The sequence below is a fragment of the Acanthaster planci genome, linkage group LG04 (assembly GCF_054643075.1).
Source record: "Acanthaster planci isolate LZ-2023a linkage group LG04, COTS_SCS, whole genome shotgun sequence".
NCBI lineage: Eukaryota > Metazoa > Echinodermata > Asteroidea > Valvatida > Acanthasteridae > Acanthaster > Acanthaster planci.
In genome coordinates this window covers 17,443,266-17,461,428 of record NC_141780.1, presented here as the reverse complement: position 1 = coordinate 17,461,428, position 18,163 = coordinate 17,443,266, and the positions used below count along the sequence as shown (strand labels likewise).

Sequence of the window (18,163 nt, the reverse complement as noted above, 5' to 3'; positions counted from 1 at the left end):
AGTCTGTGGCTGCGCTAAATGTGGTGACTTCCCATGGACATAAGCCTCATCAGCTATTTGATTTGGACACGGCTTTGTTTTCAACACGCTGATTTTCAAAGCCATTTCCAAATCAACTGACTGCAGCTGGTATTGAGAATTGTATCCGTCCGATGCCGTAGGTCGATTTAATTGTCATCAAAATAATGTGACATCGATTCTTTGCAGGTTCAGCTGTTGCTATTAAAACTTGGCATGTAGCTTGTCTTTCGCCAGTGTCCAATGTTAAAAAACACTGGAGTCTACCAGTGGGCTGGGCCGGGGGTATACCGGCCAGGCAAGATATCGGACGAAGGGGTACCCCCTTACCTGTCCAATCCCTATACACACTCTAGACTACTGTTACCTAACACATCCCCCTAGAAGTCTGTAAAGAATTCCTGAGATTCCAATCAAACAATGACCAACACAAAGGCGGGGGGGCTCTCTCCGTCCCATATCTTGCTTCAAATGGCCGGGGGAGTACCACCCATGATGTAAATCAACGGAGCCAGAACATCTCTTTCAAAAATAGATTGGGTCTCTGTGGTGAAAATGTCAGTGCCGAGAAAGCGCAGGGGCTGGAGGGGGGGGGCAACAGTCAACGCCTACAACTTGCCTCCCAGATATAATTTCTGTGCATGGGGCTCAACTTTTCCCATTCGACAGCATTAATTATTTGCGAGATATTCATTTACATTGGTACAAACTCAAGTCGAATTGCTACACGGAAGTGATCATTTAAGTACTACAACATTGAGTTCAAGACACACCTATTTATACCTCAGTGGACAAAAAAGAATAGCAGAGATTTGACTTCCTCAGTAAAAATTTTGCAATAAACCAACTTAATGGCACTCCACATTACTTGCACACATAGACTTATAAAAATGCACCAGCATACAATGTACACTGCACTTGTATTACCAAAATTCTTTATTTTCATTTATCACAGTGATTTGATATTTATAGCAGTACAAGTAGGCATGTACCAAAACAATAATACACAGTTCAGTTACTTTAAGAAATAAGGAGACTAAGTCCGTAGTTACATAACATACATGTACTCTGCTCCAAATTACATCAGCACAGAAAAAAAAAGTAAAATAGGGTCTTTACTGTGAACTAAAACAACACAGAACAGTAATTTGGCAGAGCTGAAAATTAATTGCAAAGTGAGCATAAATGGGGAGCATATTCAGGATGTTTTAACCTACTAGATTTTTGCTTATTTATAATCCTACTTGATTGAAAGTAATCACACTTGGTATACTGCAGCTGATTCCACAAAATCAAAGAAGGCAGACATCATCACATACAGTGCCCATACATGTACATTTTTGTGCTCTTATCAAATGACACATGCATTTTTTTTTCTGTACTGATATTAATTCATTTTTTTCATCCCTCTTGCTGCTACTGATAACGTTGTCGTCCAGTCCAGTAACAAGTCCTTCCCAAAGACGGTGTCACAAGTAACAGAGTTAATAATGACAGATGTGAAAGGTACGCTTCAGTCACACTGTCATTTGACAAACTTGTTACTGGACTTAGCTACTGAACGGTATGTGACAGACTTGAAATGAACTTGTAAGGACTAGTGATGGAATGGAATACAACGCTGCCTATGGATGTTAAAATTCAATCGCTAAGACAGTCTTCTATACGGAGTCTTCAGATTTTTTGGCTTCATATCAACCAGTTATGGCGACCAGAGACAACCTACAAGGTCACATAAACCATCAAATGAACAAAAATATTTTTATCTCCAGCATCATGGAAACAAAAGAGATCAAATCTCACAAGACGAGTCTCGAGACTATTTTTAAGTAGTTGTTTGTTTCCTTTCAGAGGTATCCCAGTGAAAATGGACATGATATGGGTGAAAACTGTGTAAAGGTTCTTATTGATTGATCTTGTATATGATCATTCTGAAAGTCTTCCACTCAAAAAGTTGCCCGGATGACTTACAGCTCATTTTGTGAGGTTCGGACACAAAATGTCCAAGAAGTGTAAACCACAGTGATTGTTCATGTACCTTTATCTACTTGAAACGAATCCCCACTTCCCTGTTGCAGTAAAACCTAAGAGAAGAGACCTCTCTAGCATGACTGTGCAAGACACAGGAACATGTCAGCTTCTGACACAAACTACAAAATGTTAAGTATGTTTGGTGTAGCAATTTTGACCCACCACCATCATAATGGCTTACACGAGTACGACTCTCTGGAAGGAAAAACACCTAAGGATGGAGCATTAAAAACACATTCTCGCCACATAGTTCAGATCTGATGGTAGAGACTGCTCCTTCCTGTATGAGAGCAGATATAAATGGGAAAACACATCCGATACTAATGTATACATGAAGTATGTATTAACATTACGGGCCAGTCATATCATTTAGAAGTATTTTCTTCATGACCATAAATGTGTCGGGAGGCAACTACGGTACTTACAGCCCTTTTTCAATTAATGTTTGACGAAATAATATACAGCTTTTGATGCAAACATAATTTCTGTCTTAAAAAAAAGCCTGTCAGTGTCATGAACATTTTTACAACAGAGCAGAATCTTGCGTTGTACGGAGGAATAAGATACAAATTGCTATGTGAAATTTTGAGGACTGATGACGTCCTCAATTCCATAACAAATGATCTTTAAAAATACCAAATTGTCGTGGAAATAATAAACGGATACACAGTGTTTTCTTTCACAATTTCTATTCACATGGTATTCCCAATTCTTCCACCAAAAAGCAACAAAAAGGTTAATATTATGTAACATGGAAAAGCCTGTCACATGATCTGAGTAGAGTCTGTCCACAAGGATGAGAAATAAACACCCTGCTAACGGGTCACTGAAGAGAAAAAGCAATCCCAGAAGGCATTTTAATTAAAAAAAAAAAGCAACATCACTGTTTATCACAAGCACATAATAGAAAAAGAAACCTAGTACAATCATTTACTTCATTACACAGTAGGCCCTAGCGACATTTTGTCGAAGACTACACTTAGAATTACATAAAGTTTGCTGACATGCAAATGTACAGAGACATGGGGTTTGGGGTGACATACAAAACCAATGCAACTTTGATAAGCAATTCCGCTCTGCATATTGGCTGCGTGTCCACATATTATTCCTCTGTGTCGGACCACACCTCAAATATATGTCGGTGTTAATTCTAGGATTACCTGTGTCAAATTCTACCAAAAAGCAAAAACCAAAACAAAAGACAAAAATAAAAAAGATTGGAGTGCAGTCGCATTACAGAGACACACAAGTCCAAAATTGATTATGACCAAATAAATTTTGAATCTTAACATATCTACATTGCCAATTTTAGTTCAAAACCTTTGTGTGTTGGTAATAAGCATTTCTATATTACTACAGATCTTAAGAAAAACCAGTACATCTATCACTGAATAATTGGAGTCGGTACAAGATTTTAGTAATGACAACAGCTAGAATGGCCGATTGAATAGTTTAATGCAACTTGATGTTAAGTTTCTGTGAACATGTTGGTATCATTTATGGGCGAACAAAAAGTTTTATGACTTTGTGGTATTTGCCTTCTTTGTAATGTGGATGAAAATTGAATCCCCTCAAAAACATGAACATTTATGGCGTTGAACAATACCTCAACCACCATCATTACAGACTCCCCTGGGGGTGATATAACACATAGTTGTCGGCAATTTTTTTTACAAAAGAAAACTTCAGAAAAACAGTTCACACTAATAAATTTGCAACACAAGAAAAACAACATGGAGGCTGCAACTGAATTTCTGTGGAACCGAAACACTTATCTTCCCTAACCCCCCCTCTGAAAAACGATATCCCCCTCTAGAGCTTTAATTTGTGCAGAAAGGTGGATGGGGAGGTTTGCCATAGTAACAAGCATTGTCAGATTAAAATGTCAACAATGGACAGATACAGATAATGCTAGGGTTTTTAACTCTAAGGTGGGGCAGTATGAAAGATGGGGTGAAGACTGGGCTGAATCAACGACACCGCTCCAATGGTATACAATTCATTAACATCACACAGGGTATCCAACAAAAGTGCTTCTAATTTACAGATATTGAGTCTTGTCCACGGTTCAGTAAAAACCTCGCAACAGGATGTGAGAAAACCAAAAATGATCGTCGGGAGGAAGGGAGGCAATGGGAGGATTCTTTTACATCACAGATCAGGGCAATCAGTTACTTGTCTCTTGGCAAGATTTTCAACAATTTCCACAATTTGTGCTTACGACTTTTGACATTTTCATGATAGTTACATTGTCAGCCGTGCGTCGTGACAATGAGCCAGTTCAGTATTTCAAAAAAGTACGGGCATTTGAGTACAACGCATGTGACCTTGAAGATGTTTGGTAACATGTGTGGTCGCATGTACAGCTGCCCTGATAGGGCCTACCTTAGGCTCGACCACTACTGTTCTTGAATGACCTCCAACATCCTTCATTTGGGACATGCAGGGTTGGAATATTGAAGTGGCTCATTTCAATACGCTGAAGCCATTCAAAGGGCTTTCCCAGGTGCCTCATAACAGGGAGCTTAATCAAGCCACCAAGAACGGCTTACCACAGCCATAGAGATTTTGGCTAAATAATTTGCCCAAGTTCACCAGGAGGTTTTCAACCTCCAATCAATTAACAACACATCCTCCCACTGTCCCCCAATGGTATCTGTATACTATTCACCGCCCGAGCACTTGGATGTGCACCGGGTGCATGAAGGTGTAATGTGGGTTTTAGACCTAGAGAGAAACGGGTACTACTGGGTGCCTCAGCATGAACATGATTTATCCTGTTTGTTCTCATCGGTGAGTTTTATCTGGCTGGGAAAATCATTGTACATATCTGTCTCGGGTTCCTGGGCCAGGGCATTCTTGGCTATCGTCTGGAAGGCCTGCTCCACGTTGATGCTCTCCTTAGCGCTGGTCTCAAAGTAAGGGATGCTGTTTTTGCTACTACACCAGTTTTGCGCCCGCTTGGTTGAAACCTTTCAAAAAAGTGACAGAAAATGTGTTATGCTATGAGGGCAAGTTGACAATAAACTCACAAAATATTACAGGGAGGTCAAGAGCTCTGTCGACACTATGCTTGAACTAAAAAGGGTGCATTTTCACACTGCAACAGAACCTCTTTGGGGTTACCAGATTTGATGCGTGTCAATATCAGACCACAGTCTGTTGATCAGGGACACAGAATTAAGAAGCTGGGATAGGAACCCAAGCAAGAGATGTGGCCGGGGTTCACTAAATTCATTTCTAGTAAAACCTGTGGACTTGTTTTCAAAGAGCTGCTTACCAGAAATCATAGCTTGAGCGATTTACTGGTATGTGCTGGTCAAAAAAACACCAAAACCCTAAAAAAGGACAATTCACAACTGGCTGAAAACACATGACATGTTTGGCTTGTAACCAGTTTTTCCTGAGAAAGTACTTTTAGTGCTTAAAAGATGCCTGTGTTTAGCTGCTCCAAGAAATTGGCTCCAGCTTACTTGTCTGTTCTCCATGTCAATCTTGTTGCCTAGGACGACGAAGGGGAAATTCTCCGGGTCCCTGGGGCTGGCCTGGATCAGGAACTCGTCGCGCCAGCTGTCCAATGACTTGAAGGAGTTCTGGTTGGTCACGTCAAAGACGAGTACGCAGCAGTCGGCCCCACGGTAGAATGCTACACCCAGACTCTGGAACCTCTCCTGACCAGCTGTGTCCCATATCTGAAACAGAACAGTTCAAGAAATGTCTGTGTGCTTCAATGTGCACTGGCCCATATTTCAGGGAAGCCTGCACATTGTTACAATGGGCTCGGGCATTACGTTACGTAGCATGAGGCAAGAGGATGTCCCTACAAATAGACCTTATTCACCACTTACTGCCAGGGAACCCCGTTTCGAGCACCATGGAATTTTTGAAACGATCCAGAACAGGCTAAACCGATCCAGAACTACGAAAAGTGTCCTCGTCACTTTTGTCGATCTTGTAAGACAAATTAAAAGCTCACAATTTGAAAATTCACACGTACAAGAAAGACCTTAACGTACAATTGAGCTGTAATATGACTGAATATATTTAAAACGATCCGGAACAAGGAAAACGACGGAATACAGACGCGGCTGCGCTGTTCATGCCAACAATTCGACCGTTCGTACCACGGTACACCTACCTGAACATGTATATGTACAGTCGTGCAACATCAAGGTTAGGATGTACATCTTTTTTTGTGGCCTTTTTTCGTGATCTTTTTTCGGTGCACAGTGCTGAAATGTCCAAAATGCCATGCAAAAAAATGTGTTGCCAAAAACAGGTGCTTGCCCGTCGGGCTGGCAGCCTGGAACATTTGGTTGCCCGACAAAATATTTTGGTTTTCCCGGGACATCGGACTACCGATTCTGCAAGCCCTGAAATGGGATGATGCCAGACTATTCTGGGTTTAATGCCTTACTTTTCTTGATGTGGCTTAAAATATTTAGGTATAAATAATCACAAATTTCATAGTCTTCTTCAATATAAATTACATTAATCTGTAATGAAGTTTTATTTCAATGTTTATATTTTTATTTTCGGATGCCACAACAATAAAATTAACCTCACTTTCAATTCAAAATGGCCGACTTGTTAATAAGACCAATTACCCCTTTTCTCTGCCCTTAGCCAATACATTGGAAGTATTTCCAAAATGCTCACTTGCCGGGGGCACAGGGACTAAACCTTGCAGGTGGTTGGAAGCAATACTTTAGACACATGTACATGTAAATAAAGCCTTAAAAGCTACATGTACTGTAGTGCATCATTCATTGGGCTAGTGCATACATGTACATGTACAGTACGTATGAAATTATATTTGTACCAGAATCTGTCTCAAGTAAAAGCATCCCCTCATTGGTTGAAGAGCCATGTTGGTCAAGCGAGTTCATTTTGATGGTAGCGATACGACCGTAATGCGTGCATTTCCTACATGTAGTTGTTCATAAACCGGGGAAGTTCAGCTCCTACCAAAGGAGCCTCCATTGCTAAGAAAATTGTGCCCTCTCTTGGTCTAGCTTAGGCTCATACGCCAGGGGTGAGATTGCCCCATGATAAAAATAGCTGAAAACAGCTGTAAAAAGGCATAAACAAGCTGAACTGTGAAAATCTCCTATACATGTACTTTTGTACACAGCAAGTGAGGAAAAAAAGCTGAAATCTAAAACAAAAAAAGCTGAAATCAGCTAAAAAGCTGAGAAATGTCACTCCTGATAAACACAGACTCTGCTGCTGTTTTGGTATGGGACCCTCTTGAATCCACCCATGCCCTCCTCTTGTGTTTTTTAACTTCCAAGTGACGAGCATCTGGTCCCACCTACGTATATGAAGATAGGGTTGTTGGTCTCTGCCTCCCTCGACATCCTACCCAAAACGTCCCGACAGATTCCAAAGAACTTGGGAGGCTCAAGGTTACAATCAAACCGTAGCCCTCAGGAAAATATGACAAAAGGCATGGTCTTTTACACAGCATGAAATATGGATTTTTCAACCACTTTTGCTCTTGCCAAAGCAGATGTGGCCAGACAAAATGCCCTAAAATATGAAGGTCAGCAGTCCTAAAAGCAAAATCCTGCAGGTGTTTGTTCTATATTCTGTGCTTATTACGTTCAAACTGTGTGACAGCGTTCTCATTACCTTGGTATACATGTATGTCTGATCAAAAGCTGACAATGCTACAACAGAATTAATGGTGCTGCATACTGTCTTGCTTAAGCCGCCATCAATAGACATATAAGTTGCATAAGGGGCAATGGGAAGGTTTGGGGAACATTTTACAGGTGTAACACCCACCTGCATGGTAACCAGTCTGTCATCTACCATGACTTCTTTTGTGAGGAAGTCTGCACCAATGGTGGCCTTGTACTGGTTACTGAACTTTTTGTTGACATATTGGTTCATCAATGATGTCTTGCCCACACTGCAAGGATGGAAAAGAAAAGCAACGAATTAAAAAAAAAAAGCAAAAATTCATTTATCATCACATGCTTTGTGCACGCTTGTGAGACTACACTGTAAGGTAACACTTACATGTATCTGCCTATTTCCGTGCAAGATTTCTTAGAAAAACTGTGAATATAATTACGAATTTATGAAACTAAGACCCGTTTTAATTTACCACAGTACAACACTACAGGCTGCTTTAAAATGACTACCGCCTAAACCCAGTATACATGTACAGTGTATATGAAATTTGATACACTGTAATAAAAACATTAACATGCAAATAAAATGAACATTATATGAAGAAGGGAAATTTGCAGGTACATGTACTAAGGTATGGTGCCTCGATCACAGCTTTTGGAATATTTCTCGTATTGACACCTTTTATCAGTTTCTCCTCGTACACGTTACCTCTGTGTAGGCGAAGGTGATAAAGAGATGTGTTATGTTTATATGTTAGGATTAGATGGTTCTCACAGGGACCTCAGGTGTCCCGTTCATTCACGTGATGTCATTCTGTGAATTGATAGTATCACTCAGATGCATCAATGCAGAACAGATGTACATGTAAGCTATTATACTGAATTCAGAACTGCATGCACATTACATGTACATATAAATTAAGTGTATTAATTAATTACTGGGGAGGAGTTTAAACAGATTACAAGTCAGATACATGTATTATATACATTTAATGTTTAAATACTTAACCACTTAAATTTTTATAATTCTTTTTATTCAGAGAAGACATTAAGAACACTTTGCTGCAGAAATTCATGGCATGTTAACAACTGAATTAACAAATCTGACATCAGGCCCACAAAAGGGTTCTGTACATGTAAGTGGGTTGTACATATCCATTCAAGCTCATTATGCACTGCACATGACCACCCAATAAATTCTACCACAGGGCCACTATTTTATGGATGGTGCATTTGAAGAGGAGTTGGTAGAAAAAAAATTAAAATCTTTCTTATTATTTTTTTGACGAGAGGATTTGTGGTTTTTTTTGAGGTTTTGAATGAAATCTAAATGTTCAATGTCTCATGTCACAATCAAAGTAACCGAAAGAATAAGTGTTTGTGAGATGTACAGGTAAGCAGATCGCTGTAAAGTATCTGAGACTGCTTGGAATAGGGAGAAACAGGTGCGTACATGTAGGAATCATTATATTTTACATGTACATGTAGTTTCATCTTCTTACCCGCTATCTCCTAGGATGATCACCTTCAGTAAAACCTTCTTCCTCGAAGACATTTTGTTTCACTTTCACTAGATCTGCAGAACTGACAACACAAATGAAACCAATACTACGTGTATTAGTGTACAAGGTCTATTCTTTCTGCGTCATAGTCTCACTTTTGCCTACTAGTGGCAGGTAAAACGATGGTGACCCGTCAGCACACAAGCAAGGAAAATTCAATTCATAGCTTGTTAAAAATCCCATGATGCTTGCCAAGACATCGAGTAATAAATGCTACTACCTGTGCATGTGCTAACATATAAAGTACATGTACATGAAACAAACGCTGCATCCGAATCTGTTGTCTAGGGCTTCGCTCCATTGGAAATGTGTGGAAATGCATAGACAATAGACCTAGCCGTAGCTCTGGAAACCTGTTTCGGACACGGCCTAAATAAAAATACGACCCTTGTTAACAGCAAATGTACATTTTGAAGTACAAGCTCACACCGGCCAGGGGTGATATTTTAATAAACTTCAGCCACCCATACGAAGAGTAGAATGGTCATTCAGCCATGTCAGCAGTGAAAAGACTTTGCAATACCGGTAGCTTACATGTACAGTACATGCAGTTGAAACTTCTATCCACCCTGAGCTGAAGTGCACCCCAATCGGCAAAAAGAATGGCAGGTGGTTACAAGCAGGTTCTTGCACGCGTTCTGTGTGTACGCAAAAACCATACATGTAAGTAAAAAAACCAAAACCCATACCTTTAAGTCTTATATATAAAACCATACATGCTGGAGTAAATTAGTAACCCATGCTCAGCGTGCTCTGCGTCAAACGCGCATATATTTGCATGCCTGATGGCGCACCTACACGTATGTGGTAAGTACCAAAAAAAAAAAAACCTGCCTCTTTTGTTTTGCTCGGAGCAGATAGTGCAAATCAGTACCAATGAACAAGTACGTGTAAGATGCATGATATAACAATACTCCCTTAGAGGCAGACAAGGAGCAATCCTGTCTAGTCATTGTTTTTCCCAGCATCAAACAATGAAACCATCCATTTGTACAAAGTACATGTACACATACAGGTGTATGTAATTATCTCACAGTCTACACATTCTGTTCATGTACACCATGCACTTCAGGAGCCATTCTTTTGCCACTAGCATCAGACCTTCGATGCATTTCTTCCTCCGGATCGTCACCTGACTTCCAACAGGCAAACCGTGCAGCATAACCCTAACCATTGCAAACCCTTCAAAATCCTCCGGGCAGTTTTGGAAGATTTTGAAGGATTGAGACAGCATGGCAAAATTGCATTGCTGATTGCAAAGGATGCAAGTACATTGTCTCAAGGTTGTGAGTTAGATCTTGTGTTGTTTATGTTCAGCCGTGCATAAATTCACGCCCACATTTTATGTGAAATTCTTCATACTGCTCCAGGATACCATTCACACTGTCTCAACATTAAAGAGGGGAATTGCTGGAGAATTTGGCAGGATTGAGACAGTGGGCACCCCTGCACAGAACGTATTCAAGAAAGACATGTATTAGAGGATTTGGGAGGATTGAGGGTGTATCTTCTGAAAAGGGCCTAGGCGGTTAGGATTAGCTTTGTACTGATCGACTCCTGTACATTCAAAGTGAATCATGTCTTGAATGCTTTAATTTCTTGCTTAAATGTCTAGAATGGTCACATGTTCAGTTTAAAGACATGAAAATGCCGCATAACAGTCTGGCCGAGTACTGTTCATGTACGTGTATGTCAAGTTTGTCCGTCATCTTTTTGCCTTGCTGGCCAAACATTACAACCAACTGTTGCTTACTACATGTACATGTACATGTAGATACATGACGTGTGTTTAGCACATTTGGGGATGCACAGAACCCCAAGTAAAGCCTGCCTGCCCCTGCTATGAAATGCCAGTCAACAAATAACACGCATTTGCAGCCAAGGTATTCCAAATGTAAATTTAATAACATGAACTGCATGTTGATGTCTAAGCACTGTACAGGCATACACATTCACAAAGCCTAACAAAGGACTATTTGTCTCATAATGGAATACATACGTGCATGTACAGATGGGGAACAATACAATTTTGTTGTCAGGATTTACTGAAACAACTACATGTACCAAAGATTTGTGAACTGTTAATGGGGAGAATATACATGTACATGTACAGTTTTGCGGCATCCAAAAATGCTAAATACATGTACCTAATCTGTCTGGAAGGTACACACAAACGAACACATTTCTTAGTGTTGATGAGTCATGTTAACCTGACATGGTGTGGTTTGACAAAGTGATGTGGGCATGTAGACAGTCTTTGAATGTAAAGTACGAACACATGTATGCCACAGTTCAGCAGGACCACATGCATGTACTCCACACTTACAGAACACCCCATCATGCGAACCAAGGTTAATACCTGCCATTGAACTACGTGCATGTACAATAGGCAGCTAAACAAAACATAACAACTGGGTAGCTCAGTACAAAGACAACGGTTAAATCATCAAACCTTGACTCTTGTATTTTAATGTCTAATTGTAAAAATCTCAGCAATTCAGCCTTTGGCTGCTATTGAAATTTTAATAATAAACCAGCAATGAATGTATGAATGAACGAGAATTGACACCTGTATGTCTTTGCCCATAACCTTGACCCAGATTACAATGTATATCAATTGTCTACACGTATACTGTACTGTACAATGTACACTGTACGTGTAAACATGTAAACTACAAGTAGGAACAATTATGTTCAAACCAGTTCCCAGACATGTACAGTGTACTAACATAAAATTTCTCCAAAATCCACGCTCTGCCCAATATGTGTTCATGTATCTGTGAGCAGATAATTTGACGAACAACAAACATCAGGTTTGAACAGTTACAAAACTGTACAAAGAAGAAGTTGAGTTCCATTGCAAAATGGATACCTGTATCGATGACTACTGAAAAGCCACAGACTGGTGACTTTCAGTTTGTGTTTGACCTTGCCTTGGTTCAGTAACAAAATGTTGCACAGGCCAAAAGGTCCTTCCTGGTTAACACTGCAATATGATACGTGTAGGCCTATGCTGTCTGACCTAACTGGTGAAAATCAACCTGGTCTTGTTTCCATACTGTGACCTAGTCACAGCATTTTTCTCATGTTTCTTCCTATTCTGCAAGCAAGCCACATAATTTTGGATTTGTTCACTTGGAAATCTTATTCTGCCAGTCATCATGTGTACACATTTTTAAACAGGCGTTGTAAAACTTCACAAGCGCTGCCAATGTAAATGGAATACACTCAAAAGCACATCGAAAAATTGTTTCTTACTCGTCACAAAACTAATTTCGCCTCGAGTAAGTTCTACAACAAACTGAGAATAAGTACATACATGTACATGTACTTTGTAGGTGCATGTAACATCACGCTACGGCCAATCTCTTCTTTACATGCACTATGCCGGGAGAACCCGGAAAACATACAAAACCTTTCTCAGGGACATCCACATACATGTACTGAGTGAATCTAACCCGAGTGCAGCTTGCCAGTAATTTCTACTAAATCTTGAAGTGATGAAAATGAGATCCCTCATACATGTACATGGATTCAACACTTTTTTACACTCATGAGCCCTGACAGTCATGTGCCGACAGCTACACATACACATGGGTAAGCATTCACACTAAGGAGACAAGTTCTTTTGTTAGAGAAATTTGGACCGAGTTGTGAGGAAATTGTCTTTGTACCTATAATGTTTTTGGTCCCCACAAAATAGGTGAAATGTCGAGAGCATGTCCCCACAACTACGGTGCGGGAGTGTAAGTACCGGTGCTACTGTACATGTTCCATGTCCGTGTGCCAAGTCAGACAAAATCCCCATCCTACATACACACAAGTGTGTATTTGCCTCCGACTGGGGACCCCCTATTGTTCCTCTTTTGTTTGTACTTTTAACTTTTTTACAAGACCACCCATATGTTTTGTACACAATTGTCAATCGGGGACCCTCTGTCAATGGGGACCTTATTGTCCTCCATTGTTCAAGGGACCTTATTATCCTCTATTGTTCAAGGTCCCCAACTGAATGCAGAAACAAACTCATGTAAACACACATACACACACCTGGTGGAATAGAAGACACGTTTTACATGGACCAGAAGGAATTGTACTCAGGTGGATAAGGTATGATTTGCATGAAGTGTACAATTTCTCGGTACAAATGCCAGGGGGATTGGTTTGATCCGAGTTGTGCTGCAACACAGAAAATTTTTTATCTACTTCATGCTGGATGATGTCCAAGCATGCTGGGATTCCCCATGTCAAAATGCAGAGAACGTTTAAAAACCATGTTTCTGCAAATTCTGTATGAAGTGTTGTGTGACACAGACGGTTTGCATGGTTACCGCCTTGCAAGCCAGTGAGTTTCTTCCAGAGGTATGCACAAAGGAGGTCACTCAGTGGAACAAAAGAACTGCCCTGCAAGATGGCAACCGTGCAAAGCTTCTACACATGGCTTCATGCTCAAGTGGTTCCCGCTGAATATGTTTGCACATACATGTACACCATAGAGGCTCAAAATAGTCCATGGACACTGAGAGTGTGTTGCCCTCAAACACTGTTCTGTAACAGTCTTGAAGTTTTGAAAAAGCAGGGGCAGATCCAGGATTTGCCAAAAGGGGAAGTGTGAACTAAAGCAGCAGTGGTACTAATGCCTGTGAGCACCTAGCGCAAAGCTTTTACAGCATGGGGTCCAGGTCCCACTTGAGGACCCCTGGAAATTGGGGATTCTGGGCACTCTTCCTCCTCTTTTTCTTTGGAAGCGACTTAATACTAGCCCGTGAAACCTGGTGCGCTACTTTTTTTCAGTAGCTGGAGTGACAAATGATTCATGAAGAGGGGACAATGCAATACACCATTTAAGACATTTCAAAAATGCAAATCCATTACGTCGCTTCGATAGCTTAGTTGGTAGTGATTTGAACTACAGCTCTATAGACCCTGGTTCGAATCCGACCCATTTATGCTATTCATTTTCCAATTTTATCATTGTGTTTGGGATTTCCTTTTTCAATTGATGCAGAAACAGAGTCCAAGCATGAACCCTCTAAGAGTCTTGAGAAAAATAGCAGACCAGGTTTCACGGGTTAGTATCTAGTCATTTCCTTTTTATTTTTCCTTTTTGTGAAAAAAAAGGGGGTGTGCCCTCCACCCTTGATCCGCCCCTGATGAGTATTTCTGCCTTTTGAATGACAGCAAAAGTATGGCTGCATCTGAATCTGATGTCTAGAGCTAGGTCTAGGCCTTTGCTCCATTGGAAATGTGCCAAGGCGTACAGACAATAGATACAGCTGTAGCTCTAGCAGCCCATTTTGGCCTAAGCTTGTGCATACATTGACTTCAAGGCACACTATTCTGACAATTCCATTTAAATTTGCTTGAAATAATATATATTTTCCTTTTGTTTTCCTGACCCCATCCTAATGAAAGCTGAACTGTGATTGGTCCTTTGAATGGCAGGAAATTGGACCAATCACGGTGTAGCTATCATCTTTGGGTGACAGGAAAACAACAGGAAAAGATAGGAGCTGCATTGCGATTGGTCAAGCTACATGTATCACACAGCTGACAGTTACTGAGATTACATGCTGCCGAGTTTCTGTAATGTGAATGGGCAAAATGCTCAAGAACTTTGCCATTTCAATGAGGATACAAGGGGAATAAACCTTCCCATCTGACATCTACCAGTAACTTCACCAAAACGGCATGTACACTGTATTGAATTTTGTTGTACAAATAGCTGTAATGGAAGGGGAAGTTGGCATAATCTAATGTAAACAGCCAAAATGCGTTTATGGGAGTTCATACATGGCTATCCAAAACGTTTGTTTTAGCCTTACAGTTCTGGAAGTACCCAGAACTATGGGGTTCGACATCTACTGAGCTCACTCGTGGGAGTGCGGCGGATGACAGACCCCCAGTTCTGACATGTCTGAGGAAGTGCAGCAGACTTGAAATCCCCCAGTCCTGGGGGTAACAACAGTAACATGTAGGCATTGCCAATATTTCCCCACGGTGACATCCACCCATGAGACGATAACACATCTTAACGAGTCAAATTTAGCAGGGAAATTACAGAAGCAATTACAGTTTCTTGGCCAGTCTCAAATGGTTTGTGCAAAGGGTGCCAAAGCTTGGTCTAGAATGTCATTCATGTCAAGGAAAATATGGATTCTTACATCATCCGCAAGTAGCCTAGGCGAATGTCGGTCACTTCAGCACCTTGCCAACTCGGCACCTACCAACTCGGAACCTCAAATTTTGCCGCTGGTCTGTGTTGTCCAACTCCGCACCTGACTGACTCGGCGCTCGAACCGAAGCAATTGGTTCTAATTTCATACATGTGCTAAGTTAATATTGGTTGATTTGGAGATTGGGTAATCCGCATGGATTATAGTAACCCAATTTGTTCAACAAAGAAATTCCTAAAGAAACAAGTTTTTATGTAAAAGGGAAGATTGAAGGAAACCCATTTTTGAAATTAAAGTCCAATTTTAATTTTAAAGGAGAAAAAAAGCCTTGCTTTCTCTTGGCAATTCTGTGAAAGCTCGTTATTGAAGTTGCCCCTGTGTCCCTGGCCCTCCGACAGACCCGACCTAACCCACAAGCCGAGTGGCTACTAGGCCAAACTAAACACTCCTATTACTCTGCAAATACACAGCCCAGCCTGCTGTGCACAACAACGTTAGCGACTGGTCACAGCTTATGGGCAGGTGGGGTGATCCATGCTGGCTGGGCCCAGCCGGTTATACTAACGGGGAGAGCTACATGTACATGTATTTAAGACAGAGGTGGACTAGGCACCCACTCGAAAAAAAAGACTTTTTTTAGAAAACAGCAATTTTAGAAACTTTTCTTGAACTTTTCTTGTCAAAAGACTTGGAGGTGTAGATTCCAAACCAGTAAAACTTCCAAAAACCTTGCATACACTGTACTACAGTACTTAAAAAGGTCTTTGAGATACGCATCACATTTAAGCGTATTCCATGAACAATAGTTTCTAATCCATTTGGGGTGTTAATTATCTGTGACTTTTGGGAGAAAATTCCATCCGAACAGTATCTCTATCTTCCATGTACCGCCTACTGCGTACGGCGCCCGTGTGTAGGTGCCGAGTTTGAGAGGTGCCGTGTTGGCAAGGTACCGACATGACTGAGTTGGTTTTGTACAGGTGCCGAGTTGGTGGGTGCCGAGCTGGTAAGGTACCGAGTTGACGAGGTGCCGAGTTTGCATGTGCCGAGTTGGCAAGGTGCCAAAGTGACCGGTTACCGCCTAGGCCCCCTATAAAACTTAAATCAGTCGATCAATTCATGATCAATCATGTGACATGTCAATGCAAGTACAACAGAATAGATCCGACCAATGACTTGACACTAAATTGCCTAAAACACTTGCCCACTTCCAACCTGTTCGACAAGCAAACACTGTGCAAATTAGACTTCTTTTCTTGGAAAGAACGTGGAAGAAAGCGAAGATTTTCCTTCTTTACAGCGCGCCACCTACTAAGCGCGAACGTGTGGCGTTATTAAGACCTAACCTACGCCACTTCCGACTTCTTCCGATTTACCATGTTCACTTCAAATGAAATCATGACCAGTTATCACTTATTCTTATATTCAGAAACGAATTCCCTGTTTTTACATACCTTGCGACTGTCAGGAAAAATAAATATGCTGTCGTAGTTTTGAGTGAATTTACGCCTCCCTACGAATTCACTTCCACACTCACAACACTACTTTCAACATATCACAAGGTGGTGAATTTACATGTTCAGCACGTCACGAGACCGTGATAATGCTGGTACTACATATCTGTACGGCCAATGTTCGTTGCTCAAACCATACTCCGAGGAACCAGCGACTAACCTGACGTCGCTGATCTTCTGTGTGGGGTTTTGCGAGAATTTACGTTGTTTGATCTATCTGGCTTCCGACTCAAACATTTTCATTCATACCATACCATTTAGTCTGGAAAACTGAGCACACGCACATCTACCATGATAGGATTTGCATGCAACAGAGGACTTATTTGCGGTCAGAGGCCTCAGGGTGCAGACCACGAATTCAAGTGAGAATTTCTGGCCAGCTCATTAGCATTAAAAGTGCCCCCACAGTATCTTTTGAAAAAGGAGATTGTTTGGCCCCCAAAATATTTAGATTGTTTAAATCGTTGCCGGGATCAATTCCCTGGGTCTTTGAGCTTTCATATGAGAGCAGAATGGCTCAAAAATACGGTTGAAAATGGTCCTAAGTGCCCGAGAAAGTTGAGGGTTGCCACTTGGAAAATGGCTGCAATCAGACTTTGGAAAAATCACTGTTTTTTTGGGGGGGGGGTGATTTTGTTTTGTGGGAATTATTAAAAATGTAACTGTTTAACCCAAATAAGATTTAAAAGAAATTGACAGATGAGTGCCCAGACAAGAATTTCATTTGTGTTTCAAAAATCTCAGGGATGTTGGCGTGCATATTATTGGGCCCAGCGCATAGTTTTACTACTATTTTAGGAGTATCTTCGGGGAAAGGCGAGTAAATTTCTTTTTGCGGCTAACCCACATCAAGTTAAAACGAAAAGTGATCTTCCAGCCATAATCATGAATTTCCAGTGAAAACAAAACGGAAGCCAACCTCTTCTCGAGAGTCAACAGGCGGCGCTATTTCGGTCTGGTTTTCCAGCCTGTTTTCTATGGGTTCGTAATAGTGTAGTGCAACCACAGACATAATTATAAACGCATTTCAAGCCATAAAATGTGCAAAATTCATTGTGTAACTGTCAATGTGTAAATACTGAGTGACTGAAACGTTATCCGCCCTGAGCCGAAGTGCACCCTCAGCGGCGAAAGAAAGACGGGGGTACTAAGTTTTCCAACCGGGTTCTAACACGCGTTCGGCGAGCACGCAAAGACCGCTACAAACAAATTCCCATAGA

The 18,163-nt window shown here is 41.0% G+C and overlaps 1 protein-coding gene across 2 annotated transcripts; it reads right to left on the bottom strand.

Moving 5' to 3' along the window:
- Positions 1–936: 936 nt before the first annotated feature.
- Positions 937–17,042, bottom strand: rab7a (RAB7A, member RAS oncogene family). 2 transcript variants are annotated; one of them, XM_087135912.1, is made up of 6 exons: positions 16,884–17,020; positions 9,788–9,891; positions 9,194–9,275; positions 7,840–7,966; positions 5,523–5,741; positions 937–5,021 (listed from the first exon to the last, which is right to left on the bottom strand). In XM_087135912.1, the coding sequence occupies exons 3-6, from the start codon at positions 9,244–9,246 to the stop codon at positions 4,806–4,808; spliced, it is 615 nt and encodes a 204-aa protein (XP_086992038.1). In that variant the 5' UTR covers positions 9,247–9,275; positions 9,788–9,891; positions 16,884–17,020; the 3' UTR covers positions 937–4,805. The 2 variants fall into 2 exon arrangements, with proteins under 2 accessions (XP_086992038.1, XP_022105356.1); XM_022249664.2 differs by lacking the exon at positions 9,788–9,891 and having other exon boundaries at positions 16,884–17,042.
- Positions 17,043–18,163: the final 1,121 nt, after the last annotated feature.

Bases quoted from the DNA above. Each gene is read 5' to 3' on its own strand.
- rab7a (XM_022249664.2), bottom strand. From the start codon at position 9,246: ATGTCTTCGAGGAAGAAGGTTTTACTGAAGGTGATCATCCTAGGAGAT. The intron at 7,967-9,193 runs GTAAGAAGATGA...CCATCCTTGCAG, and splicing joins ATCATCCTAGGAGATAGCGG to TGTGGGCAAGACATCATTGA. The intron at 5,742-7,839 runs GTGGGTGTTACA...GTTCTGTTTCAG, and splicing joins ACAGACTGGTTACCATGCAG to ATATGGGACACAGCTGGTCA.